The 25,885-nt window shown below is 33.8% G+C and overlaps 2 protein-coding genes across 2 annotated transcripts; one reads left to right on the forward strand and one right to left on the reverse strand.

Annotated features, from left to right (window-relative positions):
• Positions 1-4,421: 4,421 nt before the first annotated feature.
• On the reverse strand, positions 4,422-18,867 carry LOC121241955 (galacturonokinase). The gene is given in 15 exon segments (XM_041139816.1): positions 4,422-4,620; positions 4,623-4,805; positions 4,975-5,064; positions 5,178-5,247; positions 6,121-6,149; positions 6,250-6,290; positions 7,271-7,422; positions 9,117-9,216; positions 10,288-10,367; positions 11,476-11,541; positions 13,306-13,459; positions 14,584-14,627; positions 17,723-17,794; positions 17,959-18,072; positions 18,572-18,867. Coding segments are annotated over 15 exon segments (1,287 nt in total). The 5' UTR covers positions 18,605-18,867; the 3' UTR covers positions 4,422-4,561.
• Positions 18,868-21,660: 2,793 nt separating this feature from the next.
• Positions 21,661-22,137, forward strand: LOC121242431 (indole-3-acetic acid-induced protein ARG7-like). The gene has a single exon (XM_041140289.1). It carries the CDS (start codon positions 21,661-21,663, stop codon positions 22,135-22,137), a length of 477 nt encoding a protein of 158 aa, XP_040996223.1.
• Positions 22,138-25,885: the final 3,748 nt, after the last annotated feature.

Raw genomic sequence — 25,885 nt, forward strand, 5'->3', positions numbered from 1 at the left:
CCATACCAAATCTCTTAAGAATTTTAGAGATGTAATTTTTCTGAGACAAGTGTAGCACTTTTGCATCCCTGTCCCTTTCAATTTCCATTCCTAAAATTCTCTTAGTAGGACCCAACTCCTTCATTTCAAACTCTGACTTTAGCATGCATTTAACTTGTTCAATTAAATCAGTGTCTTTACAAGCAACCAGCATGTCATCAACATACAAAAGGAGATAAACATAAATTCCTTTTACTTTCTTGTAATAGACACAACTATCATAACAACTCCTTTTAAAAATATTATTAATCATGTGTGTATCAAACCTTTTATACCACTGCCTAGGTGATTGTTTAAGGCCATATAAAGATTTTTTAAGAAGACACACTTGGTTATTTTTTATTTCATGTGTAAAACCTTCAGGAGGTTACATGTAAATTTCTTCCTCAAGTTCTCCATGCAAAAAAAGTAGTTTTAATATCCAATTGTTCAAGATGCAAATTTTCAAAAGCTGTGTAAGCTAGCAGTAGTCTAATTGAGATGTGTTTAACAACAAGAGAGAAGATTTCATTAAAGTCAATTCCTTCTCTTTGTGTAAAGCCCTTGGCTACTAGCCTAGCCTTATACCTGGTCCCTTCTATCCCTGGTATACCTTCCTTTTTCTTATAGATCCATTTTGATCCAACTAGTTTCACTCCTTGAGGTTTAGTCACTAGAACCCAAGTTTTATTCTTATTAAGGGATTCCATCTCCTCATGCATGACTAAAATCCATTTAGATGAGTCTTTGCTATTCATAGCCTCTTTATAGGATCTAGGTTCCTGATTAATAACCTCATTAGCTACAGTTAGAGCAAACATGGTAAGTTCAGATTGACCATACCTTATAGATGGTTTAATAACTCTCTTTTGTCTATCTCTAACCAGGTTATAGGAGCTAACTCCACCTGATCCATACTTCCAGAGATTTCTTCCTTAGAGTTACTGCCTTCTACAAATTCAGGTTCAGGTTGGGTGTTAACCTGCTCCACCTCAACCTACAACCCCTTTAAGGAGTTATCAGATTCTAGGTTTGGTATATCTCCCTGTACCCGAGCCATTTGAGACTCATTAAAGATCACATCCCTACTTATAATGCACCTGTACCTACCAGGTCCATCTACCCAAAGTTTGTACCCCTTAACCCCTTCAGGATACCCTATAAAAATGCACTTAAGTGCCCTAGGTTCCAGTTTATCAGCTTTTGAATGTGCATATGCAACACACCAAAAAACTCTTAGATGGTCATAAGAGGGGGGTTTTCCAGACCATAATTCTTGAGGGGTTTTAAACCCTATTGCAGAGGAGGGACACTTATTTATGAGATATACAGCAGTAGTTGCAGCTTCTGCCCAAAAGGTTTTAGGCAGTCCAGAATTGGACAACATGCACCTTACCCTTTCTAAGATGGTCCTATTCATTCTTTCAGCTAACTCATTCTGTTGAGGGGTTTCCTTCACTGTTTTATGCCTAAGGATTCCCTCTTTCCTACAGTACATGTTGAACTCATTAGACAAGAACTCTAAGCCATTGTCAGTTCTTAGAACCTTAAGTTTTCTACCTACTTGGTTCTCCACTAAGGACTTTCACTCTTTGAATTTTTTAAAAGTGTCACTTTTATTCTTTAAGATATAAATTCAGACATTTCTAGAGTAATCATCTATAATGGATAGCAAATAACTCCCTCCATTATGAGAACTTACTCTTGCTGATCCCTAAAGGTCAGAATAGACATAGTCCAAAGTTTGTTTGGTGTTATGAGTGGCTGACTTAAAGCTAACCCTTTTGGCCTTCCCATAAATGCAATCTTCACAGGAGGGTAAATTGCTTAAGTTTTGATCACTCAGCAGCCCCTGTTTATGCAACTCTAAAAGGCCTCTCTGACTTACATGTCCAAGTCTCCTATGCCATAGCACTGCTTGGTTCTCTACTGTGTTCTGTGTAGGGGATGCTTCCCCGACCACAGCTTTTCCAAGTAGTGTGTATAAACCATTTTAATAATCCATTTCATAATAACTAGAGAACCTTTTGTAACCCTAAAAACCCCTGCCTCAGACTTGAAGGTATATCCTGATAAATCAAAAATCCCAAGAGAAATTAAATTTCTCTTTAATTCAAGTATAAATCTGACTTCCATCAAAACTCTTTTAGTACCATCATGCATTTTCAGTCTAACTGATCCTATATCCATGATTTTGCAGGACTTGTTATTTCCTAGAATTACTTGTCCTCCATTTAACTCAGAGAATGTTTCAAACCATTCTCTGATTGGACACATATGAAAGGAACAACCAGAATCCATTATCCATTCTGTTTTTGAGTCTACTTCACTCACAATGAGAACCTCAACACTCTCATATCACTCTAACACCACAAAGGCATCCCCTGCCTCTTTAGGTTTATTCTCAAAATTGTTTTTCCTTTCAGGACAATCTTTCTTAAAATGTCATTCCTTGTGACAATGAAAACATTTAAAGTGTTTTCCCTTTGATTTAGATCTAAATTTCTTAACATCATTTTTGCCCCTCTTCTTTCTTTTTTTCTATTTTGTCCCTAACAATTAAGCCTTCCCCATGATTTTGTTTAGGCTCCCCTCTATTTTGAAGCTCCCTAGTGTGAAGTACAGATTGTACTTCATCTAATGTAAGTGAGTCTCTACCAAACATCATAGTTTCTTTTAGGCTTTGGCAAGGAACTCATCAAGAGGATGGCTTGATCCTCATCCTCCACCTTAATGTCTATGTTTACTAAATCTAAAATGATTTTGTTAAATTCATCAAGGTGTTGTCCTATTGGGGTTCCAGGAATCATTTTAAAGGTGTACAATTTGGTTTTTTTATGAAGTCTATTGACTAAAGATTTAGTCATGTAAAGATTTTCTAGTTTCAGCCATATACTCGCAGCAGTGTCCTCACTAACCACCTTTCTCAAGATTTTGTCTCCAATGGAGAGGATTAAGTCACTGTGAGCTTTCTGAAGAATACCTTCTAAACAGTCTCCTTGTCTTCCTCTTTCGAGGAAGATCCCCTCTTTCTTTCATCAGCATCTTGCAGTCCATGTTGGACTAGCAATGCCCTCATCTTAATCCTCCATAGCCCAAAGTCATTTTCACCCTTGAATTTTTCAATATCAAACCTCATAGTCCCCATCGACCTAGGCTCTAGATACCACTTGTAAAGATCTTGAAAATATTTATTCAAATAAGAGTTCTAGTATGCATAACTCAAATAAGGAAATATGACAACAAATATTCACGGTCAAAACCAAACAAGATACAACAAAACAAAACTTCCTTTACAGAATCAGAAATATCAAGAAATCGAGCAATAACGAAAAACAGTAATCAAAGAATAAGGAATAAAAGAAAGAACAAAGAATCAACACAAATGATTTACGTGGTTCGACCCTAATAGTCTACGTCCACGGCAGAAATGGCCTCGAAGCTTTATTGATGATCAATATCCTTCACAGAGAAGCCTCAGAATCACAAGTATATACAAAGCCCTCACTCTCTCTCAAAAAATCGCAGTGATTTTCCCTCCAAGTGAAAACCCTAAATCCTCTCTCTGTTCTCCCTCTTTGTATCGAAGCCGCCCCAAACAAAAATGAGAAAATTGCTAGGGTTTACAACACGGAAGCTACACATATATAGGATAAAACAGATGTTGACATGTGTAGCGATCCAGAGGCATCAAAACCATAATATGGTAGCTTCAAGCATGGGCAACTCACGTGAGAACAGCTTCAGCTTTCTTAACTTCAAAGGGTCCTGATTTTGCCACTTGTCTCTCATCCATTCACTCATGTAAGATAAACATATTAGAATAGAAAATTAAAAGGCAACAAGTAAATGTATTGACACATTATTACACCCAGTAACCGATTAGAGAGAGAATCATGGAGTAGCTGAGATGGATCCAAAGAGGGTGGACATTGAAGGAAAGACGAGAAAAAGGAATAAAGAAACCGAATTAGAATACTCTAGCAGGAAGAAATTAGCTAGTTCTAGTTGCATGAATACATGCAGAAGTGCTCTAATTTCTTGCCAAAACGAGGAAACTTCTTCATCTTGTGTAACTGCTATAATTTCCCACAAACATAAGCAAAATTCTTCATTTTTGCGGGGTGAAAAGAATGGTCATCTGGGCATGCTTAAAGTGGAGTGGGGCTTTATAAAGGAGCATCTGTAAGAAATGGCAGATATATTCATTCTATAAAGAGAAAAGATATTTCCAACCGTGAATTGTGCAATCGCCGCGTAATCACTTTGAAAAAAGTGAATAAAACATGAGACTCTAATAAAAAAAAAATTAATTAATTTTTTAATAGTGGATCATACTCTTTTTCAAAGCGATTACGTAATATTTACGCACTTCATGGTTATATGTAGAATTACTCAAAATATTTCCAACAACACTGTTCGTTTATTTTCTTTAGTGAATGAAACAAGAGGAGATGCAATACAACAGATTCAATAAAGAAAACGGCATCAGTAAAAATACATTGCAAACTCAACAAAGAACAGATGGAGGAGTGGTTGCTTATCAGATTACACGTGCACAATCTCCTGCATCACAAATCAAAACCCCTTTGTGGGTTTTCTTTGGCAAGCCAACTTTGGTTGGAGCTTGACATACTCCTCCCTGACAAATGAGGCAGCTTCATCTACACGATCAGCATCTACAATTGCAAGACAGCAACCCCTAAATCCAGCCCCACTAAACCGTGCTCCATATACGCCGGGAGCCCTCAACAGGATCTCATACAGTTGAATCAGTGGTTCAGAACCTCAACAATCACAAAAGTTTATAGTCATTGATTATTCTGATAATTCACATCATCATATGTGTGTCTATATATTTTTACTTCTCTCACAACAGTGGCAGAAGAGAAACGGGGGTGTGGCGGGAAAGACAATTACAAACAGCAGCTATGAAGAAAGGACATTAGATTATACCACATTCATAGTTTTTGATAGAACTCAAACCCGATGCTGCAATGAGCTTTCCAAAATCTTCCAGATTGCCCGAAGCCCAAGCTTCAAGTCCTGACATAATGATTCTCTCAATTAACTTACTTGTAAACTCAAAGAAATCACAAAACGATGGAACAAAGGACTGTCACTTAAAAAATATTGGGATCAAATTTAATGGATTATACCTTTAGCTACCCGCATATTCTCTGAGAAATAATGCTCTGCTCTTTTAGCTAGATTGGATTCTAATTGGCACTAGTGAATGAGAGAGAGATTAGAAACAAATGACAAGCTTAGTGTATAAAAACTATGATAAGGTGAAGTAAACCAGACCAGTCAGTTACATTATGATAAAACAAGGAGTCAATATCATGTAAGAGACCATTTTTAAAACAAAACATAATAACCAAACCCCAAAAAAACTAAATGAGGTGAGTTTTTAATGTTAAGTTCAGACTCCTGTTTCCACTTCTCAGAACTTTGCAAAGACTGTGATGATGGAATGAAGTAGAACGGATGGAGCAGGATGAAGAAGTCCCCTACAAATGAACGTCCCTAATGAAATTGTTGACCCTTCAAGATTTTCACATCTTGCAACTGTCAAAATGTAGGAATATTGACCTCACATGCACAACCTTAACTGGACAGCAGAGAACCTCTCTGCATTAACCTGTTGGCAAAGGGTAACATATCTGGGTATTGATCACTATTTGCTGTTGTGAAGTCTTAAATCTTGCTTTAGGTTCAATACACGAACACATCAAATGAGTCTAATCTCTATTCGCCCATTTTAAACTACTTTGAGCTCTCTTAGATGCAAGTAGATCTAACAAAGACAGTGCAAAAGCTCTCTTCTTTTCTAAACAACAATCAACATCTTTGTAACAAACTCCAGCATTGGTTGCCAACGGTCTTTGCGTCAAGAGTGGAGGGATGAGATCATAGGTTCAACCTCATAGCACAGATACATGAGTTATATTTACTTCACAATCCAAATGTGAGGGGCTAATGTTCTTTAGGTTAATTCCCCTAAAGAAAGAAAAATAAAAAAGAATGAAGGTTACTCATAAGCATAGCTGTATTTTGTATATCTGTTGAAAACCAAACTTCTGATATAGATGTGGTTACCTTGTGAGCTTCATAAGCTTCGGGTTTAACTGTTTACATTAAGAAAAAATGAACAAAAGATCATTCCTTCCACAAAGCAGCTAATAAATTAATTTCAAAACTTGAGAAGGATGTGAATCAAATACTTGCCATTTGACAGGAGTGGCTCTAATCCCTGGTTCCCAGAGGCACTGTGGAATGAAGAAAACATTTTTTATGTCATCAAAGATTTAATCAAAAAACAAAAATGCATAGCTACTCAAGAAGTATAATACAAGAACGGGGAATTAGAAATAGAAAAAGAGACAAGAAAATCACGAAAAGTCGACCCTTTGAAATCCATGGAAGCTGCCCAAAGGAATAGAGTATTGAAAAAGAGAGCTTTAAGCTCCTCTGTCGTCTGCTTGGGAATCTGGGATCTTCAAAATTTTTATCATTCATTTCATTCAATATACCACTAGACAGAAGGAACCATCTTCCAAACGATGCAATTTTTGGACTGCCATATAACTTGCTCCAATTGGCAAGGGTCTACTATCCTTTTGTGCATAGGGCACTTCAATCTCAAAGGGGGTAAAAGGTGGCTACAGATTTCCCACTCTTTCTGCACATACAACATCAATCTGTCACAGTAAAACAATCTTCCCTAAGGAGGTTGCCAAGGAAAAAAAGCTGCTCTAGAAAGCTCCTTAATATGCCAAATACCTCCAAGGGAAGGGAGTGATATTATGAGGTTATAAGGACCTTATAGAAACAACATTAAAGTCTGGGACTTGTATACTTAAAACAGATTTTTGTTTTTTCTAGATGTAACGGTTGAATAGCATGGGTATTCTTATCTCCTTTCTATACCAAGCACTAACAGCCCTTATCGTGCTCATTTTACTTTAAACTTGCCTTACTTCTACATTTTCTGCTTCTTAGATAACAGTTAGTTTTTATGTCCTACACCACACATTACCATGGGCAGCTCCCTTTCATGAAAACTCCCTCTAAATGTCTTTTTAAGAATAAAATTTCAATCAAAACTGGCAGTCATGAAATCCAGTTTCAGAACCTAAGCACAAAGGTGTTATAACTGTAAGATGACCACACATCTTAAGCAGATCTAAAACAAATCAAGAATACTCAAAGTAGCCTGTCAAAAAAAAATGAAGAAAGTGGAACTTACTGCAGAAGAATTCTTGCGGCCTCTTGACACTCTGCAACTCGGCAATTATAGCCAGGGTTGTTAGTCAAAGCATGCTTCAAGCCTGAAAATGCCAGCAATAATTTGTACGTTTTCTGCAGCTTCGGTGGGTGTACTAGCTTATATTCTTTGGTCTACAAATTCCAGGAAAGATTCACCAGACAGCATAATGCTAACAAATATATGACTAAGAGAATATCTCTTATATTTCAGAACTGAATCAGAATCCAAGAGCTGAAGGTCAATTTTTAAAAGAAATAGCCCAGATAAATCAGAACCCATGTCAAATTGAGAAGAAAAGTATTTCATCAATATGGAAAAGATATCATGCTTCGAGATGCAGATACAAGGCACAAATAACAAAACACAAATCACTAAACAACCATGTGAGAGTGCGTGTATGTGTGTGTGAAATGAATTATGGGACACACAATGCATTAATGGAAACATTCATCAATGAATCTTAAAGTATAAAGTGGAGATGGTTAGGATATTATAAATGCCCAGAAACACACCCACACACACAATTAGTCCTAACTGAGAATGCCAAGACTTAAATAAAGAATATCTTGTATAATAAAATTAGTTTTTTTTTAACTCAAAATACAGAGCTAGGATAAAGTTAAAATTATAAAAAAGGGATGGAGAAGAATTGATAAGAAATGGCATGTGGCAAAGAAAAATGTCTCCTTTCGGTTGACCACGAGCTTAGTCATAAATCTACGTACTGATTGGGTTATGCAAGCAACAAGGAGATGGTTTTGTTTTAACTTAAATTTCTGTAATTTCAGAGATTTTAGATATGCTCTGTTCTTGTGGTCCGTGGGTCTTGTTATGCATTTCACATGTTGTTAGGCTTTACATTTTCGTTTAAGAACATGGGCTTACTAGCTTGAACCCATGGACTCTTAACCCTTAATAAGAATAGGTGTATTAATCTATGAACAAAATGTTATATAACTCCAATCATGGGATTCCCTATGTACTCCTAAGCACTGTGGCAGGGTCTTTGCTGCAGGCAAGCATAAATAGGGCCCTTCTTGCAACACTAGGATGGCAGCTTCTATCACCTTCCCACTCTCATTGGACAGCTTCCATCAAGTCCAAGTATCTTTCTCACAATAGTTCTTGTTCCTAGTACAACCAAGGTCCCAAGATTTGGGGTTCTAGAAAGGTATTGCAAGAAGATTGCGCTTCCCCAACAAAACCGGTAATTAAAAGCTCAAGCTATGTGGAGAGGCATAATAATGTGATATTTAACTAAGTAGGACAGTAGCACTGGATGTTTCTAGGGTTAATTGATAGTGGGATGCATATGGGAGTAATTAGTAATTACAGATCTATGTTCTAGTTCGGCCTATCCACCAAATAACTTAAGCATCTCGGTCTGATGCTCATACAACATGTCCCCATACCCTCCCCCACAATCCACTTATGTTCTTTCATATGCCTCAATAAAGCAGTAGAATTTCATCAATAGCCCTCCGAGTGAACTAGCCATTACGCTTAGGAGATAACAATATGTAGGCTTCATGGGATCAATACATGAATATGATAATGGTTTCAGAGTTAAGCAAAAAAGATAAAGAATGAATCACATTTAAGAAAGCTTAGCGAAAAAATAAAAATAATTGCATTCAAGAGAAAACAAAACAAACGCATAAGGCAAAGTGCACCCAAAAAGAATTCATAATACACATCATGGCATGTAAGACAAACCAGGAGGAGGAGGTCAAAATCACAGATATAGAATTAAACTCAGCACCTAAAGCACCCATCTGTTGTTTATGAGATAATCAAGGGATTTTTAGAACATATTGTATTATACCTTGCAGTCCATGCATGTTAGACAACCATGGTGCGATAGCAATATGGCTGATTGATCCAATATGCCATTTCTCAGACCCAAATATTCATTTTCGATAAGCCTGCATTTTGTACAAAATCAGACTTCAGAAAGGTCTAGTACGATTAAACAAATGGGATCTTATTCTAATGGTGGCACCTAAATACCAGGAGATGCATGACACCGTTCCTCAACAATTTTCTTTTTCTCAAAGCAATAAGATAACTTCTCATTTCTCAATACCTAAGAGAAAATATGTGCAGCTTCTTCATTCCTATGCTTCCAAGAGAAGTAATGCATTTTTAACTACCCAAATTCATATTTAAAGTACCTTACAGACCCAATTGTAATTTAAAGCAATTTTAAGATCATCGATATTTTATTGGAACAATATTTGATTCTCTTAGTTTAATTTTATTGGAACAATATTTGATTCTCTTAGTTTAATTTATATCTGTTAAAAGGACTTTTGACTGAAAGCATAGGAACTTCACATCATTTAGAGAGTTGTCAAGATATTATGTAAGTGCAGAAAGTGAGGATTGAATTTTGTAGATGAATGAAAAAAATAGATAAAAATACTTTTCATCTCCCATTATCACCCAAAAAAGGTTTAAAATTCGTTTAATTGTTGGACATTTTTCTCTTAAATTAGTTTATTCCCAACAAGAATTCAAGTCATATCTTTCCTGGGGCCTGTTTAATGCATGAGCTCCTAGACAGTAGTGGAGATGGATGAAAGTTATTGATTTATTGGTAAATCCTTTACTCATAAGATTTTTGCATGACCTACCATAACTGCAACCCACTATATAAACCTCAAAGCAAAAGCCCAAGGGCAATAGAATTTATATGTTTATCCTAAATAGGAATTGCCTTCTATTTTTTTAAACTTATGTTTTCCCTGATAAAAAGTTCATTGTCAGCAGTCTTTCCAAAACCCCATTTTAGATGAGCAGTTGGCTTCGGATAAAAGGGGGAACTAATAATCACATAGTCTGCAACAGGTCTCTCCTTCTGCCCCCCGCTCCTCCAAAAACTAACCTCAAAGTACCCAATCAATCGATAGGAATAGCATATGTGATCTTTGGTTGTAATACAAGGACGAGGAAATGTACAATTGAAACCATATTCAGATTTTTAAAGAACCTACCGATCGTATTCAATATTTTCAGTTGGAGAGACCGTTATATTATTTGCACTTTCAAACGCCAACAGGTAAGCTATGCCAACCTGTCAAACACGTAACTATATATATTAACATATTAGAGTAAAAAGAAAAGGTGCTTCTCAAAGACGATAAAGCCTTAAAATAACTATATACAACAGCAAGCTCTTATGCAAACTAGCGAAAAACAGTAAAGCTTTCATTGAACAGTTTCTTTTCTTTTTTAAGTAAAGTTTTCCGTAAAGAAAATCACATAGTAAGTAAATCATACCATGTAGTTTCACCCTTATTATTCCCTTGGACATATGTACCCAGGCTCCCATGAAAAACTTCATCCAGCACATGTAGTGGATACTTTGAAATATCGACTTGTTGATCATACGTTTTTCAAGGGAGCTATGTATTATTGAGAGATCTGTAGCTTTTATTATTCAAGAGTTGATCAAATATAAAGGGGCCTGCAACCTTCTGTGAGAGACAAATTCTATCTTTTCTCATTTTATGATTTCAGAACAAGGCATCAGAGCCTCATTTCCTCTTTAATCTCCAAGGTCTAGTGTTCATTTCCAGAAGAAAAAGGAAAGGAAAAAAAAAAAAAAAAACTCCTACTTCAACTAGGAATGGAAACAGGACACAAAACTAAAGATTATGGCAGCAATGACCAGGTGATTTGCTCATAATTCCTACATAATCACTAGCTGCGCCAGTCACTTGTTCTACATCATCATTGCACGCACAACACCTGCATTTTGTTTAAGGTAATTAGACTAGACCATGTATGAAGAAAGGTGTCCCATATATTGGTTTGACATCTACTGTAGCCACCTTCTATCAGCTTAAGCTCCTGGGTTAAATCAACAATGTTAGAATAGAGACCTCAACAACCCCTTCTGCCTTTAGCTTTTGGCTGCAAGTCATCTTCATCAACTTCCAACGCAAACACACCAAGGCAGAGGTTTTCCTATTCGACTAGGAACTCATACACCACACAAGCACACCAAGGTAAACAAAATTCTAGCATAATCAGCTAGAGTATCCTGATTAACGTGATAAAAATCAAATCTAAACTTGATTTCCTAAATCATAAGCCCTAATTCCCTCCCCCACCACCTAAAAATCCAGAAAAGATAAGGCAGCTAGAACAAAGGAAATTAAAAAGTAATACAAACTTACTGCAGCAGAAGAGCTGACACCTGAACTGTCAAGACCCTCAGTTCCACATAAGTACCCTATGATACCCTGCAACAATAGCAATAAACTATATGAGATATGAACTCCAGAAACAGCACAATCTTAGGAGATGTGAAACAGCATGTTACTTGGACTCAAAAAGTTTTTCAAAGAACCTGACCAACAAATAGTTTAGTCACCTCTGTCTCCCAAAAATCTTCCAAGTTCTGGTGGTGGTTTCATTAGAGGTTCAGATACGAGTTCATACAGCTTTTGGCTAGGGCCTGACAAGATGATATGGGAGAGATTTTTCCAAATCTGTTTGTGTCAGGATAAAATTGGAGCCCATGTATAGTTGCTTTCTCAGTCTTGTCTGCTTGATAATCCTGTTTCTATATGGTTGACCATTCCAAACAGATGAAATAGGGATTTTGTAGACCAAGAGTGGCAATGAAGGGATGGTGAGACTAGGCGGTAGAGATACCAAAGAGTGAGAATTTTGGTGTCATGGGCCGGTTTACATTTTGCTAGAGAGATTGAGGAGAGTATTTCATTAAAAGAGAGGTATATTGGCTTACATTGTGATTGTAGGATGCTTATAAAATTCATAGTTGGATTAATAGAATGCAAAAAGGGCTAGCTAAGCTTACGTTTCAGAATATTGGAAAATCAATGAACATCTCCATAAAATGGGTATAGCAGTATGATGGTTGAGTACAGCAGAGATAAACATATCCATAAAGAACGAATTTATCCATCAAAAGGCCAACCAATTGAAGATTAAAAAAAAAAAAAAAAAAAAGGTGACCAACCAAGGCCTATGCAGGCACCCAGTAAGAAAGGGTGATCATCTTAATGTGAAAGAGCAGGAAGAACAGAGAATGCAAAAAATTACAAAAATAATAATAACACGGCTAAGAACTATAAGAAAAGAGACATGATTATCAGATAAGTACCTAAAGATATGGCCCTAGAAAAGGGTGAGGGCAATAAAAGCGTTTGAATACTGACCCAGATTAGCTGAGGTTAAGACTTATTTGAGCTTAATTGAGTCAATTTCAGTATGTTCCTTAACATTTCTAAGCTTTTTGAAGCCCAAAAATATTTTCTATCTTCCTTTCTGTGCAAGAGTTCCTATGTTATTTGTTCCCTCAGATATCTTTTGGAAGATTGGACCAATATAGGTATCCTCCTAGAGTCAGAGTTTATCCTTTGACAAACTTATCCATTTGGATGGATCCAAACTGGAGAATTATATAGGAGGTGGGGTCACTTTTCTTTAATGCTTAAATTTGCCTTTTAGACATGGTATTTCTTTTGAACTAGTGAATATATTATTACCCTCCATCTCCCGGTTGAAAATAAGTTAATATCATTGCTACTGTTGAAAAAACCAAAATCATTGCTGTACATATATTCCAATTCTCCAATTCTCTATGCGGTTGGACTATATAATCCATAGGCTTCACAGAAGAATCACTACCATAACTTGACTCTAATTACCCAATACTTACTGAGTTTAACATGAAAATTTTTTATACACAAGGAACTAAATGGTAATTTATCTCCGAAGTGCATTTTTGCTCAATTCCATAACAATAAATAACCCTGAACAACAGGCTTACTTGTCAATTAGTTTCTCCATGCCTTCTAGTAGAATAATTACACATATCCCTAAGCAAATGTAAGGGCCGTAATGTGCACTGGTACCCTATTTCATTCCACCTATTCTCATTATCATAAAAGTTTTGAAAGTAAAAGTACTGTAAAGCTCAAGCTTGTGGTAGACCAACGAATAATAAGTTCAAATAAGCCAAATGAAACAATTCTAACCTGGGGAAGCTCATTTCCTCTACTCTTTAGTGAGTATACGGCTCCCCTAGCATAATTTCCCCATCTACATTCTTCTTGTAATGATGAAGAATCATTTGAATGCATCACGCCATTCTGCTGAATGATTTGTCTTGGGTGATGAGTTTCATCAACTCTATAGAGTGCAGAACAAAAAAGAACCAAATTAATTATTAGCCACATTATATAAAATATGAACCAAATTAATTATTAGCCACATTATATAAAATATGTCAAACAAAAAATAAAAAGAATCACAATCTATTGTAGATATGTTAGTGAATATTCAATTAATCTAGTTTTAGCGTTTTGGGTTTTCCTTTCAAAATATGGGAATTCCAGTTTTAGTGGTATCAAGTAATTTTACATATTAGGTTGTTTACTCTTGTATTTCAAGTCCTGTAAAATTAAAGTCTTTTCCATTTCTAATCAGGAGTTCTTAGCCCCTGTTTGGATTGGAAACTCACCTCAATTCATCTCAACTAATCTCATCTCATCATTACAACTTCCTCAAATTCCCACACAAAATATAATAAACAATTCAACTTTTTCAAATCTCAAAACAATAATAATATTAAAAAATAATATTCTAACAATATTTTATTCAACTCATCTAAAACCATCTCAACTCATCTTTGAATCCAAACGGAGCTCCAGATTGTATTGGGATGTAAATTCTAGGACTCTTCCATTTCTATACGAAAGAATTTAAATACAACTACAGGGAGAACTCTGCTTAATTAAAGCATATTATATGTTTGACTCCTGGATTAGACTCCTTGAAGGCCTTCTTGAGATTCCAAAGCTCTTCTCTTCTTTCTCCTGCTATTTCTCTTTAAATTTAGAGCCACAACCAGACCCCTACCAATCCCTTAAAGCTTAAATTCATTGTAGAAGTCCTATTTATACCTTCACATAGCCCACTATCAATTATCACAAGATACTTTAAAAAAACAAATCAAAGTTATTGCAAGATTCTGTATGTGGGTATTGTTAAAAAGCGATCCTACATCACATAAGAAGAAGCAAACATTAATGTGTGTCAACCATTAATTTCGTCCTTGCTGTGGATCTACTTTTCTTGTAGTAGTGAATGTTGCAGTTTACATAGGCTTAATATGTTCAAAACCAAAATTTACAATGGAAACATGCACCGAAAAGATGATATTAATATATTTTATCAGGAAAATTGGACTAATGTATTAGAATACAAAAGAAATAGAAACAAAAACAAGGTGATTATAAGAATAATTCCCACACCTGAACCTAACTTCTCCTTTAAACTGTCCTGAACGTAGTACAACCTACAACAGTCAAAACAGAAAAACGTGAAAGTTTATTGGACTTTTAAATTTCCAAAGATATAACTCAGTCATCTCCCAAGAATTTCATTCAATAAAGAGATTTTGAAAAACAGACTGTAATAAGGTGAACCAATTGGAAAATTTGGATTATACTCAGATACTGAATGAGGCCATTCTATTTCATAAGAAATTCGAATAAGTTTCAGTTTCTCTCTTTCATAGTTGGCAAAAAATGAGGCTAACTGCTTTATCTTTCAAAGGCACCGATTTATAGGCTCTCCATAGGTATAAACTTGTAATCCAAAATGATGAAATTTTGATGTGAAATGGATCAAATCCATACAAAACACCACAAATTATTTATGGACTGTGAGGGTTGTAGATGCACTCTGTTCATCCATGTCCTTCAATAAAGGATTTAAAAAGTCACCAAAAATTACAAAAGAAAATTTCAATCTACAAAAGAAGAGACATGCTCACCACTAAAACCCAACACCCACACATACGAGTATAGAAAGCTCGACAACATTAAAGGTCCGACTTTTTTTGGCTAAAATGAATCCTTCCTACCATCAAGTACCACAGACATCTACCCTATTACTTTTCCAAATACTACAACCATGAAGCCTATCACCAAGTTGTCGACCACTGGCCCAAGAACCCCAAGTCTTATTCCAATATTACCCCTCCAAAGGTGATCTCCTCTCCAGAAAACATCCAACTTGAAATACAGATAGATGCCCATGTTTGGCTGCTCCATTCAATATTTTATCAAGGATCTCCGCAGGTAAGATGAATGTAAAGAAGAAAGCAGATCCCCCTACCTTAATCCTTTAAACGTCCCAGAGAAGCCAAAGGGGCATCTAGTAATCCAAACTGAAAACTTACACAGTAGAAAATGTAAGAGAAAGTCCACTTTTTTTCATTTCTCACCAACCAGATCTATCTAGCATATTAATTAAACAATACCAATTCACAGTATTGTAGGACATCTCAATATCAAATTCTTCAATGGAACTTGCAACATCCAGTCATTCTTTCCAAATATTCATTAGCAATAGTTATTGAGTCAACATCGGTCTCCCCTCCTCAAAGCATTCTGGTAGTCTGAAACCAACTTCACAAACATTGGCCAATGGCCAGTAGTTTATACACACTACCAACCAATATGATTGACCAAAAGTCCTTAAGTGGTGTTTTTTTTTTTTTTTCTCTTTTAATGTCTGGGAAACTCTCCAATGCAGGGCCCTTCGGACCCACCCCTGCAGAGTAAACCCCGGTCCCGTGCACCGCACTCTCGAAAGTTTCCCTACACGGAACTAGTTAAATCGTTGGCTTTTCACCAGGGGGTGTGGCCCTAGAGATTGTTTGCACCCAAGGGGATTTGAACCTTGGACCTGGGGGGAGCATACTCCCAAGCCCAAGGCCTTTACCACTTGAGCCAACCCCTAGGGGTTTCCTTAGTGTTTCTAGCCCCAAATGTTATAGGTACAAGAGTGACAAAAGGTACGTTAAACTAATTTTCAAACCTAAACGTGTCATGGACTTCTTGAAAGAAGCCAATTATGTCTTGCTTTAGCACTTGCCAACAATGGTGAAAGAACACCAAAGTAAAACCATTTGGTCCAGGTATGTTGTCCCCCATTATATCCTTAAAAGCCCCTAATATCTCTTCTTAAAAACTGTCTCCAGCCACCCTCTATACTCTTGATCAATAGTGTAGAGGCACAAGCCATCAACCCTGGCCCTCCAATCAACTAACTCTTTACACAGATTACAATAGAACCCAACACACTCTTGTCTCTTACTTCTGCCTTCAGAGAAAAAATGTCATCAACCTTCGATCCTACAAAACTAACTCTTTTATGCAAGTTTTCCTGTCTAAGGAAGAGTTTAGCACCATCATTCCCTTTTTTTTTTTTTTTGATAAGTAAAAGTAAAATTTTATTGATATAAAAGGCATCGCCTAAGTGCACCGGTAGTATACAACGAACATGCCTAATTCCCTTCTTAAGCCACACTTCCTTTGATTTTTGTCACCAAGAAGTATCTTCCATCTTGGACAGCACTTCTAATTTTGATTTAAGCTCTTCCCTCCTAAATCGCTCCTCTCAAGACGACATTTCTCCCCTTTTCTTTATATCCAGTTATAAAGATGTAATACCCCAAATTTAGTATAAGAATGTGGTAAATGGGACCCCCACATTACCTGGGTGGAGAAGTTACTGGGTTTATAACAGATCTAAAGGGCTCCCATTGTAATATTGACTAGTCTTGTTAAATTATAAGCTCAGATAAGCTTTGAGCTTTTCCTTGGATTGTTACATTGTAATACATAAGTCATGCTACATACAATAAACTGACATAAAGATTATAGGATTTAAGGGGGGAGATTGTAATACATTCAGATTAAGGATAAGATTGTAATAATGAGATACGCTATTACTTGGGATGAAGTTCCTGCGCTTTATAATGATTCTAGTAGGCACCAATTGCAACATTGACTATTCCTTTTGGAGTATAAGCTCAAGGGAAAATACTCTAGCTACAAAGGAATTACACAAAAATAATCTCACAAACTGACGTGGCTTATCAGTTTGTGGGATTACTTTTGTGTAATCCCTTTGTGACTGTAGCACTCCTCTAAGCTCAAATATGGATTGTCCTATTCCTTGACTAATTACAAAAAACAGCCAGAAACTTGCTCTTGCTAATACCTAAAGCACCATAAGCCTCCTTTCTCCAAGTTTTTAGGTTTTTGATCTAAGTGTTCTACTTCTGGCTGACACATAGCTGGAAAGGCCTTGAGCTATTTTTGTACTCTTTTCACACACCTCTCCTCTTTTAGCAACTGTTTCAGATCCTTCAATACTTACAAGGCCCCGGCTTATTACCCTCCCACTCTTACAATCAGTGGCCTAGATTCCAAACATGTGGCTAGTTGAAATTGACATTGGCTATTTTCACTTGTTGCAATAAGGACAACGACCCATTCTACATGGCTAAATTTCATGTAAATACAAATGCACTGCAGAAATTTCCAAACATCCCTCACCTTATTGTTGATGTTAGCCATGAAAAGAGTATATCCTTACCCGAGTGTCACCAGAAGGAACAAACCCCAAAAGTATTCCCTTATCAATTGTCATAGCTGTTACAGTCCCACCCTGTAAATGGAGGCCAAAATAAATATTGGAACTGGAAGAAGCTATAAAAATTGAAGTCGACAAAATGAAAAACAGCTCAAAATATAGTTTGTTAACTGTGATAGAAATTCCTAAAGTCGTTGAGATCAATATTAATTTCACATGCATAAAACATCAAAGCTAACCTGATGATCAATGTGAGCTCCCAATGGACAAATCCGATAAGGAGAGACCGCAACTCGAACTTCCTCAACACTTCTCCCGGCCATTTCTGAAACAATCTTTCTAATTCCATTTAACTGTAGCATGTAAAAACATATCCTTAGCCTATAAAATATTCATGATAAATCCAAACAACATCACAAAATCAATAACCAGTGACCAAATGCAAATGTGTATTTATATGTGCTCGCAGGAATGTGGGTCATACCGGGAGATGCACCCACTGGCAATGAAAGACATACTAATATCATCGAAATAGAACCCACATTTAAAGTTTCAACCGTCTTGTTTGGTTAACAGTTTTATAGTAGTTTTCACACTTCCAAGACCGAATGTCAAATTGTTTTTAAAATGTTAACAAAGCCATCTGCATCGATATTCAAGCTAGTAAATTGTATCAGAGAAAAGTGCAACATCGTCCAAACAGCAATGAAATTGCGATATCAGCACGAAAATGAAGACAGCAGAATAAAACAAAACAAAACCAGCAAATTAGAGGAAATTGTGACAACCCAACAAGGGAGAAACGAAAATGTTGGCGAATATGAAGCTTATAGTCTATAGATCAAGAGTTACCTCTTCTTCAGATGGCCAAGACAACGCGCCCATTTTCCGGAAAATCGTGCAATTGCCAATCAGATCGAATTTTCCGAAACCGAACTTGTTATAATGCAAAAGATAGGTTTTTCTTTATTATGGCTGAGAGAGAGAGAGAGAGAGAGAGAGCGCGAAACAGTGGGGGGAGAGACAGAGATGTATTATAATGCAAGGAAAAAAGAGATCGACAGATGAAGAAAATGTGGTAAAAAGGATTGGGTGGTTGGTGCAGCAGCGCCAAAAGCGGTTAAAACGTCATTTGACCCATCATCCTCTTTATCTTGGAACGATGATGTTTTACGGAGGAATTGTTGACCAAAATACAGGCATTCAACGACTGGAAGGTGAAAAAGACGAAATAAAACGACAAGTCAACCATATTTAATTCAAGGACAATGCGCTGTGGGCTCCCGCTGGGGTGTAGACTTGTAGTATTATTTTACCTGTGTTTTTTAAGTTATTTTTTATATATAATTTTTAATACTTTTAACTATTTTTAAAAAATAAAAATAAATTTAAAATATTATTAAAAAAATACTTCTTTAATCAGAAAGTAAAAAAAAAAAAATCATTACAAAATACTTTTTTTAGTGATTAAGAAAATATTTTTTAATAATATTATGATTTTTTTATTTTTTTAAAATATTTAAAATTGTTAAAAAATTTTGTATAAAAAAATTTTAAAAAAATACATAGAAATACATTTGCTAGACCCAACGAAAGATCTAACGTTTTCCTTAATTCAAAAGGTTAGTTGTTAAAGTCCGTTCATTTTTGGATGATATATAGAATGTAGGATTTATTAAATCTGTTTTAAGACAGAATATTATCTCTCAAACAGTTTATCTATAGAGAGTTATAGTAATAAACTAGATCATATCAGTTAAAAAAAAAAATTATGTATTAGAAGCCTTGAAAATAATAGTTTGCTTGTATTTTATATGTCTCATATCAAAGTTGTAATATTCTATTATAAATAAATAAAATTTATTCAACCTTAAAATATATATACATATATATATATATATATTTGTTGTTCAACCTTAAATTTTCAGGATTCAGATTCTAGACCTTTTATCCAAATTCTACAAAATTCATTTCATAATATTAATTTAATATTTAATGATGTCAGATAAATTCACCTTGAGAATGTAAATTCAGACTCTCATTAAAAAAATATATTTAAATTTATAATAAAGGTCGGATATGCGTCTCTACTAACTATTTCTTAAAAGGTTAGAAAATGATTTGTGTAAGTAATTTGAAAACAAAAATGATTTTTTTCGTAAAAAAAGTTAATTTTTTCATATAAATCAAATTATTTTCTAAATATTTGCACAGAGCTTGCATGTCCTGCACTTGTATCTAAATAATTTTAAAAGACATTTAGTTATTATTCAAAATACTCTAATCCATAGGTCCTCATTTGGAAAATTAAGAGTGCGTTTGAATGTTGAAGTAAGTTAAGTTGAGTTGATAAAATATTATTACAATATTATTTATTATTATTATTATTATTTTAAAATTTGAAAAAGTTGAATTATTTATTATATTTTGTGTTAGAATTTAAAAAAGTTATAATGATGAGTTGAGATGAGTTATGATGAATTATATTTCTAAATGAAGCCTAAAACATAACAATATCAGTTGTTTTGTTAATTATGTATACGGGTGGCTTTATAGCCACCACTTCGAACTCTCGCTGGAGCTTCTGTTAGTTTATTTTATTTATTTTATTTATTTTTATTTCTTTTACATGTATTGTTTTAAAAATTTTCAATATTTTTTTAAAATTCATAATATTATTAAAAAATATTTACTTAATTATTAAATAAATAAATAAATAAAACCTACGGTAGCCTAACGAGAGCTGCAGATGGAAGAATAACTTTTTCCTTATGTGTACATGCCAATCTAGATTATAAGCATATCACGTCAATCTTTTGTCAGTAAGGTATACTTTTAATTTATGTATAATATAAGCAAGAGTGACACTTCCACCTTTTAAAATAGTTTAGAAACAAAATTATACCTTTTTAAATTTTAAGGATGAAAACAGCATATATAATAAATTTAAGATAAAACATAATATTTTTTTTTTGTAAATTAATCTAAAATTATCAGTAAAAAAGCTTATAAAAAACTATATGTGTATTCATTTTTGTATATTTTTTATACACTCTATTAATATGATTGGCTGTATTATTTTTTTTTAATATAAAATAATTGTTTAGATTAATCGTATCTAAATAATATTTAAAAATTATTGAATGTACTTTTCAAAAAAAAAAAGTTATTGAATGTAGAAAAATTCAAAATTTATTATTTTCATAAAAAAAGCATAAAAATACCAATAATAAATTGACTTGACAAGTTTTTAGGACTTAAGAGTACAATCAAATAGATTTAGGGGTGGTGCTAGGACGTCTCCCAATTTTTTCTTTAGTACATTTTTTTGAAAATATTAAAAAAACACACACACAAATTTAATAGTAATAACCTTTTTAAAAATTAAAAAAAAAAACACACACACTATGAATGCTTTAAAGGGCACGTTTGAAAGGCAACCAAACATTTTCTATAGATTTATTAGAAGAATAAAATAGTACACGCACAATTCTTTTTACAATGATATTTTAAAATGATATTAATTTTGTAAATTATTTTATAAAAATATTATTCATTTAAAATATAGTTACATAAATAATTATAAAAGAAGTTGTATATCTTTTATTTTTTTATAATGTTATTCATCATCCCAACTCTCATCATTATTCTATCATCTTATGATGTGATATTAGGTAATTAAAAATTATTTATTACATTTTACTTGTAAACTTATTATCTAATGCACGTTATGAGATGATGGAAAGATTATAGGAGTTGAGATGATGAATAGATTTGTTTTTTATTTTTTTTATTTAGGAATATAGAAACTTGCAGGGTAATTTAGTCTTTTACATACAATAATGAGCTCCTATTCTATACGTGCCCTCCGTTTTAAAATTTGTCTCGCAACTTCTCTTATACAAGTTGGTAGAGACTCTCTCGCTCTTGGTGCGAGTCTCATGGCGACCTCCACGAAACGGGTAGGTAAAATCCGCCAAATCGTGCGGCTCAAACAAGTCATGCTGCGGTGGAAGCACATGAACCTCCGGCGCCGGACGGATTCGTGTCCCTCTTCCTACTCCGATTCCGGTCAGCGCATCCCGCCGGGTTTTATCGCGCTTTATGTAGGTCCGGAACGCAAACGATTCGTGATTCCCACTCGGTTCCTGAACCTACCAGTGTTCGTAGGTCTTCTGAAGAAAGCCGAGGAAGAGTTCGGGTTTCAGAGAACCGGCGGTTTGGTTCTGCCCTGCGAGGTTGGGTTTTTCGGAGAAATGCTGAAACTTTTGGAGACCGATGAGAGTGAATACCGTGGGTTTGGTTTGGATGATTTCTTGAAGCTGGTTTCGGAAATAGGTTCTGAATCTTGCAACGAAGCAGCGTCGTCAAGTTCATTCCACATGGCCACTCCCCTGCTACAGAAAGCGAGGGTCTGACACTGCTTGTTTCCTGATTGCTTTCTTTCGTTCGTTTTTCCTTCTTCTTTTTCTCTTGTTATTGAACTGTATATGATGGTAGAGAATTTGATGCTTTCCTATTACTTGTGGAGGTTGTTGGTTGGAGCCATCCTTGAGCCCATCATTTAGTTTTAATGGCGATTTGGATGGGTTTCAATGAGATGAATGTTGAACTTTTCCTTGGTGTTTTTGATGTTCTTTTCAATGTTTTTTGGGGCATCAAAACAATATTATGCTGATATTATGAAAACTTTTGCTTGGTTATATGATAGCTCTTTGAAAAGTTTCTGCAAGGGAAATTCTTCCGTTCTCCTTCTATGATCTTCCATCTTTGAAAATTCATTTGTAATGGGTGCAAAAAAATGAGATTTATTACAATTATAATTAATTTTTTTATTCTAATTGATGTGAAACTTGTAATTTTTTGTTTTTTGTCATCCAAAGAAGTTAGAACAACATGATTCATTGAATTATGTAACCCAGAAAAAAAAAAACAAAAAAAAAAAAACCTGAAGTTTGTTGTGATGATCAACAAACCGCATATCGAATCGAAAGGAGCGGCTGAATCGATTAAGTTTTAGAATATTGATTAGGAATCAATGTCATCAGTTTTGGGCAAGCAAAAACACAATTTTTCTTTTAATATGTAAGGTTTTGAATAAAGAGATTAAGGTCTTGTTTGCTAATAACATAAATATTTAAGATATTTTTCAATATTTCATTCTCAAACATCGTTCAAACACAAAAAAAAATTCAATTTTCAATTTTCAATTTTTTCGTCTAATCATAATTATTTAATCACTATAATTTTTTCAAACTCCTAAACAAAATATAAAAAACAATACAATTTTTTTAAATTTTAAAGTAAAAAATAATATTTAAACGATTTGTTAACTTTATAATAATTTTATTTAACTTTTTTATTTGTCTTTTCTCGAAATTCAATAAAAATATTTTAACTCAAATAATTTCACTACAATTTATAAACCATTTTCCTACCATATTTTATAGATATTCTGAATTATTTGAAGTGTCTAAACAGTCCAAAGAGTGGTAGACTTAATAGCATGCTCGGTTTGGAATTAAAATTCGAAAATTAGATTTATTGACCTTTTAAGGTGGGGTATGATTTGTACAGTCATAGGTATAGAAGTTTCATGTACATTTTTTTTTTTTTTTTAAAAAAGTGAGTAACGTAGGATGTATATAAAAATTAATTTTTTTAATGGTAGGTTTTAACCTGATTAATAAAAAAGCAATTGTCTAACGTGATTAATAATAAGAAGTATTGTTGAAATATCTTTCACTTCCCACAAATAACATAAAAAAAAAAAAAAAAAAATTACAAGATCTCGAAAAGCAATTGTTTGGCAAAGTGTCAAACTAAAGTGGGATTCCCTAATCATATTGATGACCAGACTGAATTTTTTTTTTCCTTTTAATTATTTTAAGTGTTTAAAGGTTATGAGATTTTCAATTAAAATATATGAATTTAAGAAAATCAACATATTTGATTACACACATCAATTTAATTTTTGAGACAATCACTAATTTTAAGATAATATCAAAGAAATAATCTTGAGATCAAACCCGATGATAGTTTACCTCTTTTTAGATTAAAATATATATATATATATATATATTATTTATTCCACGACGAGTAATGCTATTTTCTGTTTTAAATTTAACATTTTTAATTAGATTAGTCAATAAGTTACATTTTTTCCTTTTAATTTCTTAAATTACTCATAATTTAGATGAAATCTAACTCAATTTAAACTCTATTGCATTCAAACTTTCGATTAGGCATCGTTTATTTTTATAGATGAGATAAGATGAGTTGAGATAAAAATTAAAAGTTGAATAAAATATTGTTACAATATAGATGTTAATATTATTTTTGTTTTAAAATTTTAAAAAAATTGAATTGTTTATTTTATTTTATATAGAAATTTAAAAAAATTATAATTATTATATGAGATAAGATAATATGAAATGAAAATAATTGTGAAATTAAACCAATAGGCGTTTTGCTTCACTTTATTCTCCCATTTTTACTGTCCTTTTGTTAGTTTTATTTATTTATTTATTAATTTTTAAGGTTTTGTTGTTTTGTTATTCATGTGGTCAATTTTTTATTTAAGTATATCCAGATGACATTGTTTCCTACTATGCCGTCCCACCTTTATTACTGGATATTTTTTTTTTTATATTTTTTTAATACATTTAAATATTTTTAAAAAATAAAAGAAAATATACCAATATATTTAAAATTACTTTTTTAATCACTAAATTAAAAAAAAAAAAATTTAACCAACGATCAACTTGAACGGTCAAATGAGAGAGGCAAAGCAGCTTTTCTCTTGTTTCTAGTGGCACGGATAGTAGGACGCCACGCATGGTATGATTCATAAAAGTTTTAAATGAATTTAATCGAGGTTATGTGCTGAATCATGCAACCGATCAAGCAAATCTTACCGCCTGAATCATGCAACCGATCAAGCAAATCTTACCATACAGAGAGCATACAAGTCTTTTATATTATCTTTGGGACAATGTTAGGGTGCACTAAATGTGCATCTCAAATATGCACACTAATGTAAATGGCTTCTTTTTTTCTCTTTCTTTTAAACATTTTTTAAACATCTTTAATCATTAAGAAAAAATAAAAATAAAAATACAATTTCACTGATAGTAACTTTTTTTATCATTAAAAATAAAAAAAAATATTCAAATATATGAGTAGACATACTTGATGGACATATTTGAGAGTCGCACTATCAATTTTCTTTTCTTTATTTATGAGTCGGTAGAAGGCGCACACACTTTATATTAACATAATAATATTCAAATTTTAAAATGTAAATAAAATTAAACTATATTTCATTATATTCCATCCATGTCCTAATCCCAAAAAGGAAAATGTTATCTGTACTTACAATTTTAGTTACATAACCATACATACTGATATGTCAGTTACAAAAAATGGAGAATTTTTAAATTTGAAAATTAAATTAAAAAAATACTGATAAAATAGAACTGTCACTCAATACATAGAATTGTGCATTCGTTCATAGGTATAACACTGCTCTTCATGGCATACAACATAATTGATTGGAGTTTTCTGGAGGCTGTAATGAGGAAGCTTGGTTTTGGAGTTAGACGGATTTCATTAATCATGTAATGTGTTACTTCTGTGACATACTCTGTGATTGTCAATGACCAGCTTGGAAAAATCATCGAACCTTCTAGAGGAATAAGGCAAAGGAATCACATATCTCCATACTTATTTATTTTGTTTGTTGATGATTGAATTCCTTAATTGACTCATCTGAAATATGTGGAGACACAAGGGGGTGGCAGTTTTAAGTGGTGGCACAAGGGTCAATCACTTACTATTTGTAGATGACTATGTCATTTTTGGAAGGGCTAATCTCATTGAATGGCCAAAGATTCACGGGCTCTTGAATAAGTATGAGAAAGCCTCGGGTCAATGTTTGAACAAGTAGAAAGCCACAATTTTTTAAAGTTCCAATACTGATATGTCAGTCAAAAAACAAATCCTGCAAGTAGTTGGTGTGTCAACTTGTGGTAGTTATGAAAGGTACTTGGTTTACCATCTATGATGGGTGGATCCAACTATAATTTTTTTAGGCATCTGAAGGAGAGAATTTGAGTAAAAATTAATAGTTGGAAGAACAATTTTATATCTCAGGTAGGGAAGGAA

The sequence above is a fragment of the Juglans microcarpa x Juglans regia genome, chromosome 8D (genome assembly GCF_004785595.1).
Source record: "Juglans microcarpa x Juglans regia isolate MS1-56 chromosome 8D, Jm3101_v1.0, whole genome shotgun sequence".
NCBI lineage: Eukaryota > Viridiplantae > Streptophyta > Magnoliopsida > Fagales > Juglandaceae > Juglans > Juglans microcarpa x Juglans regia.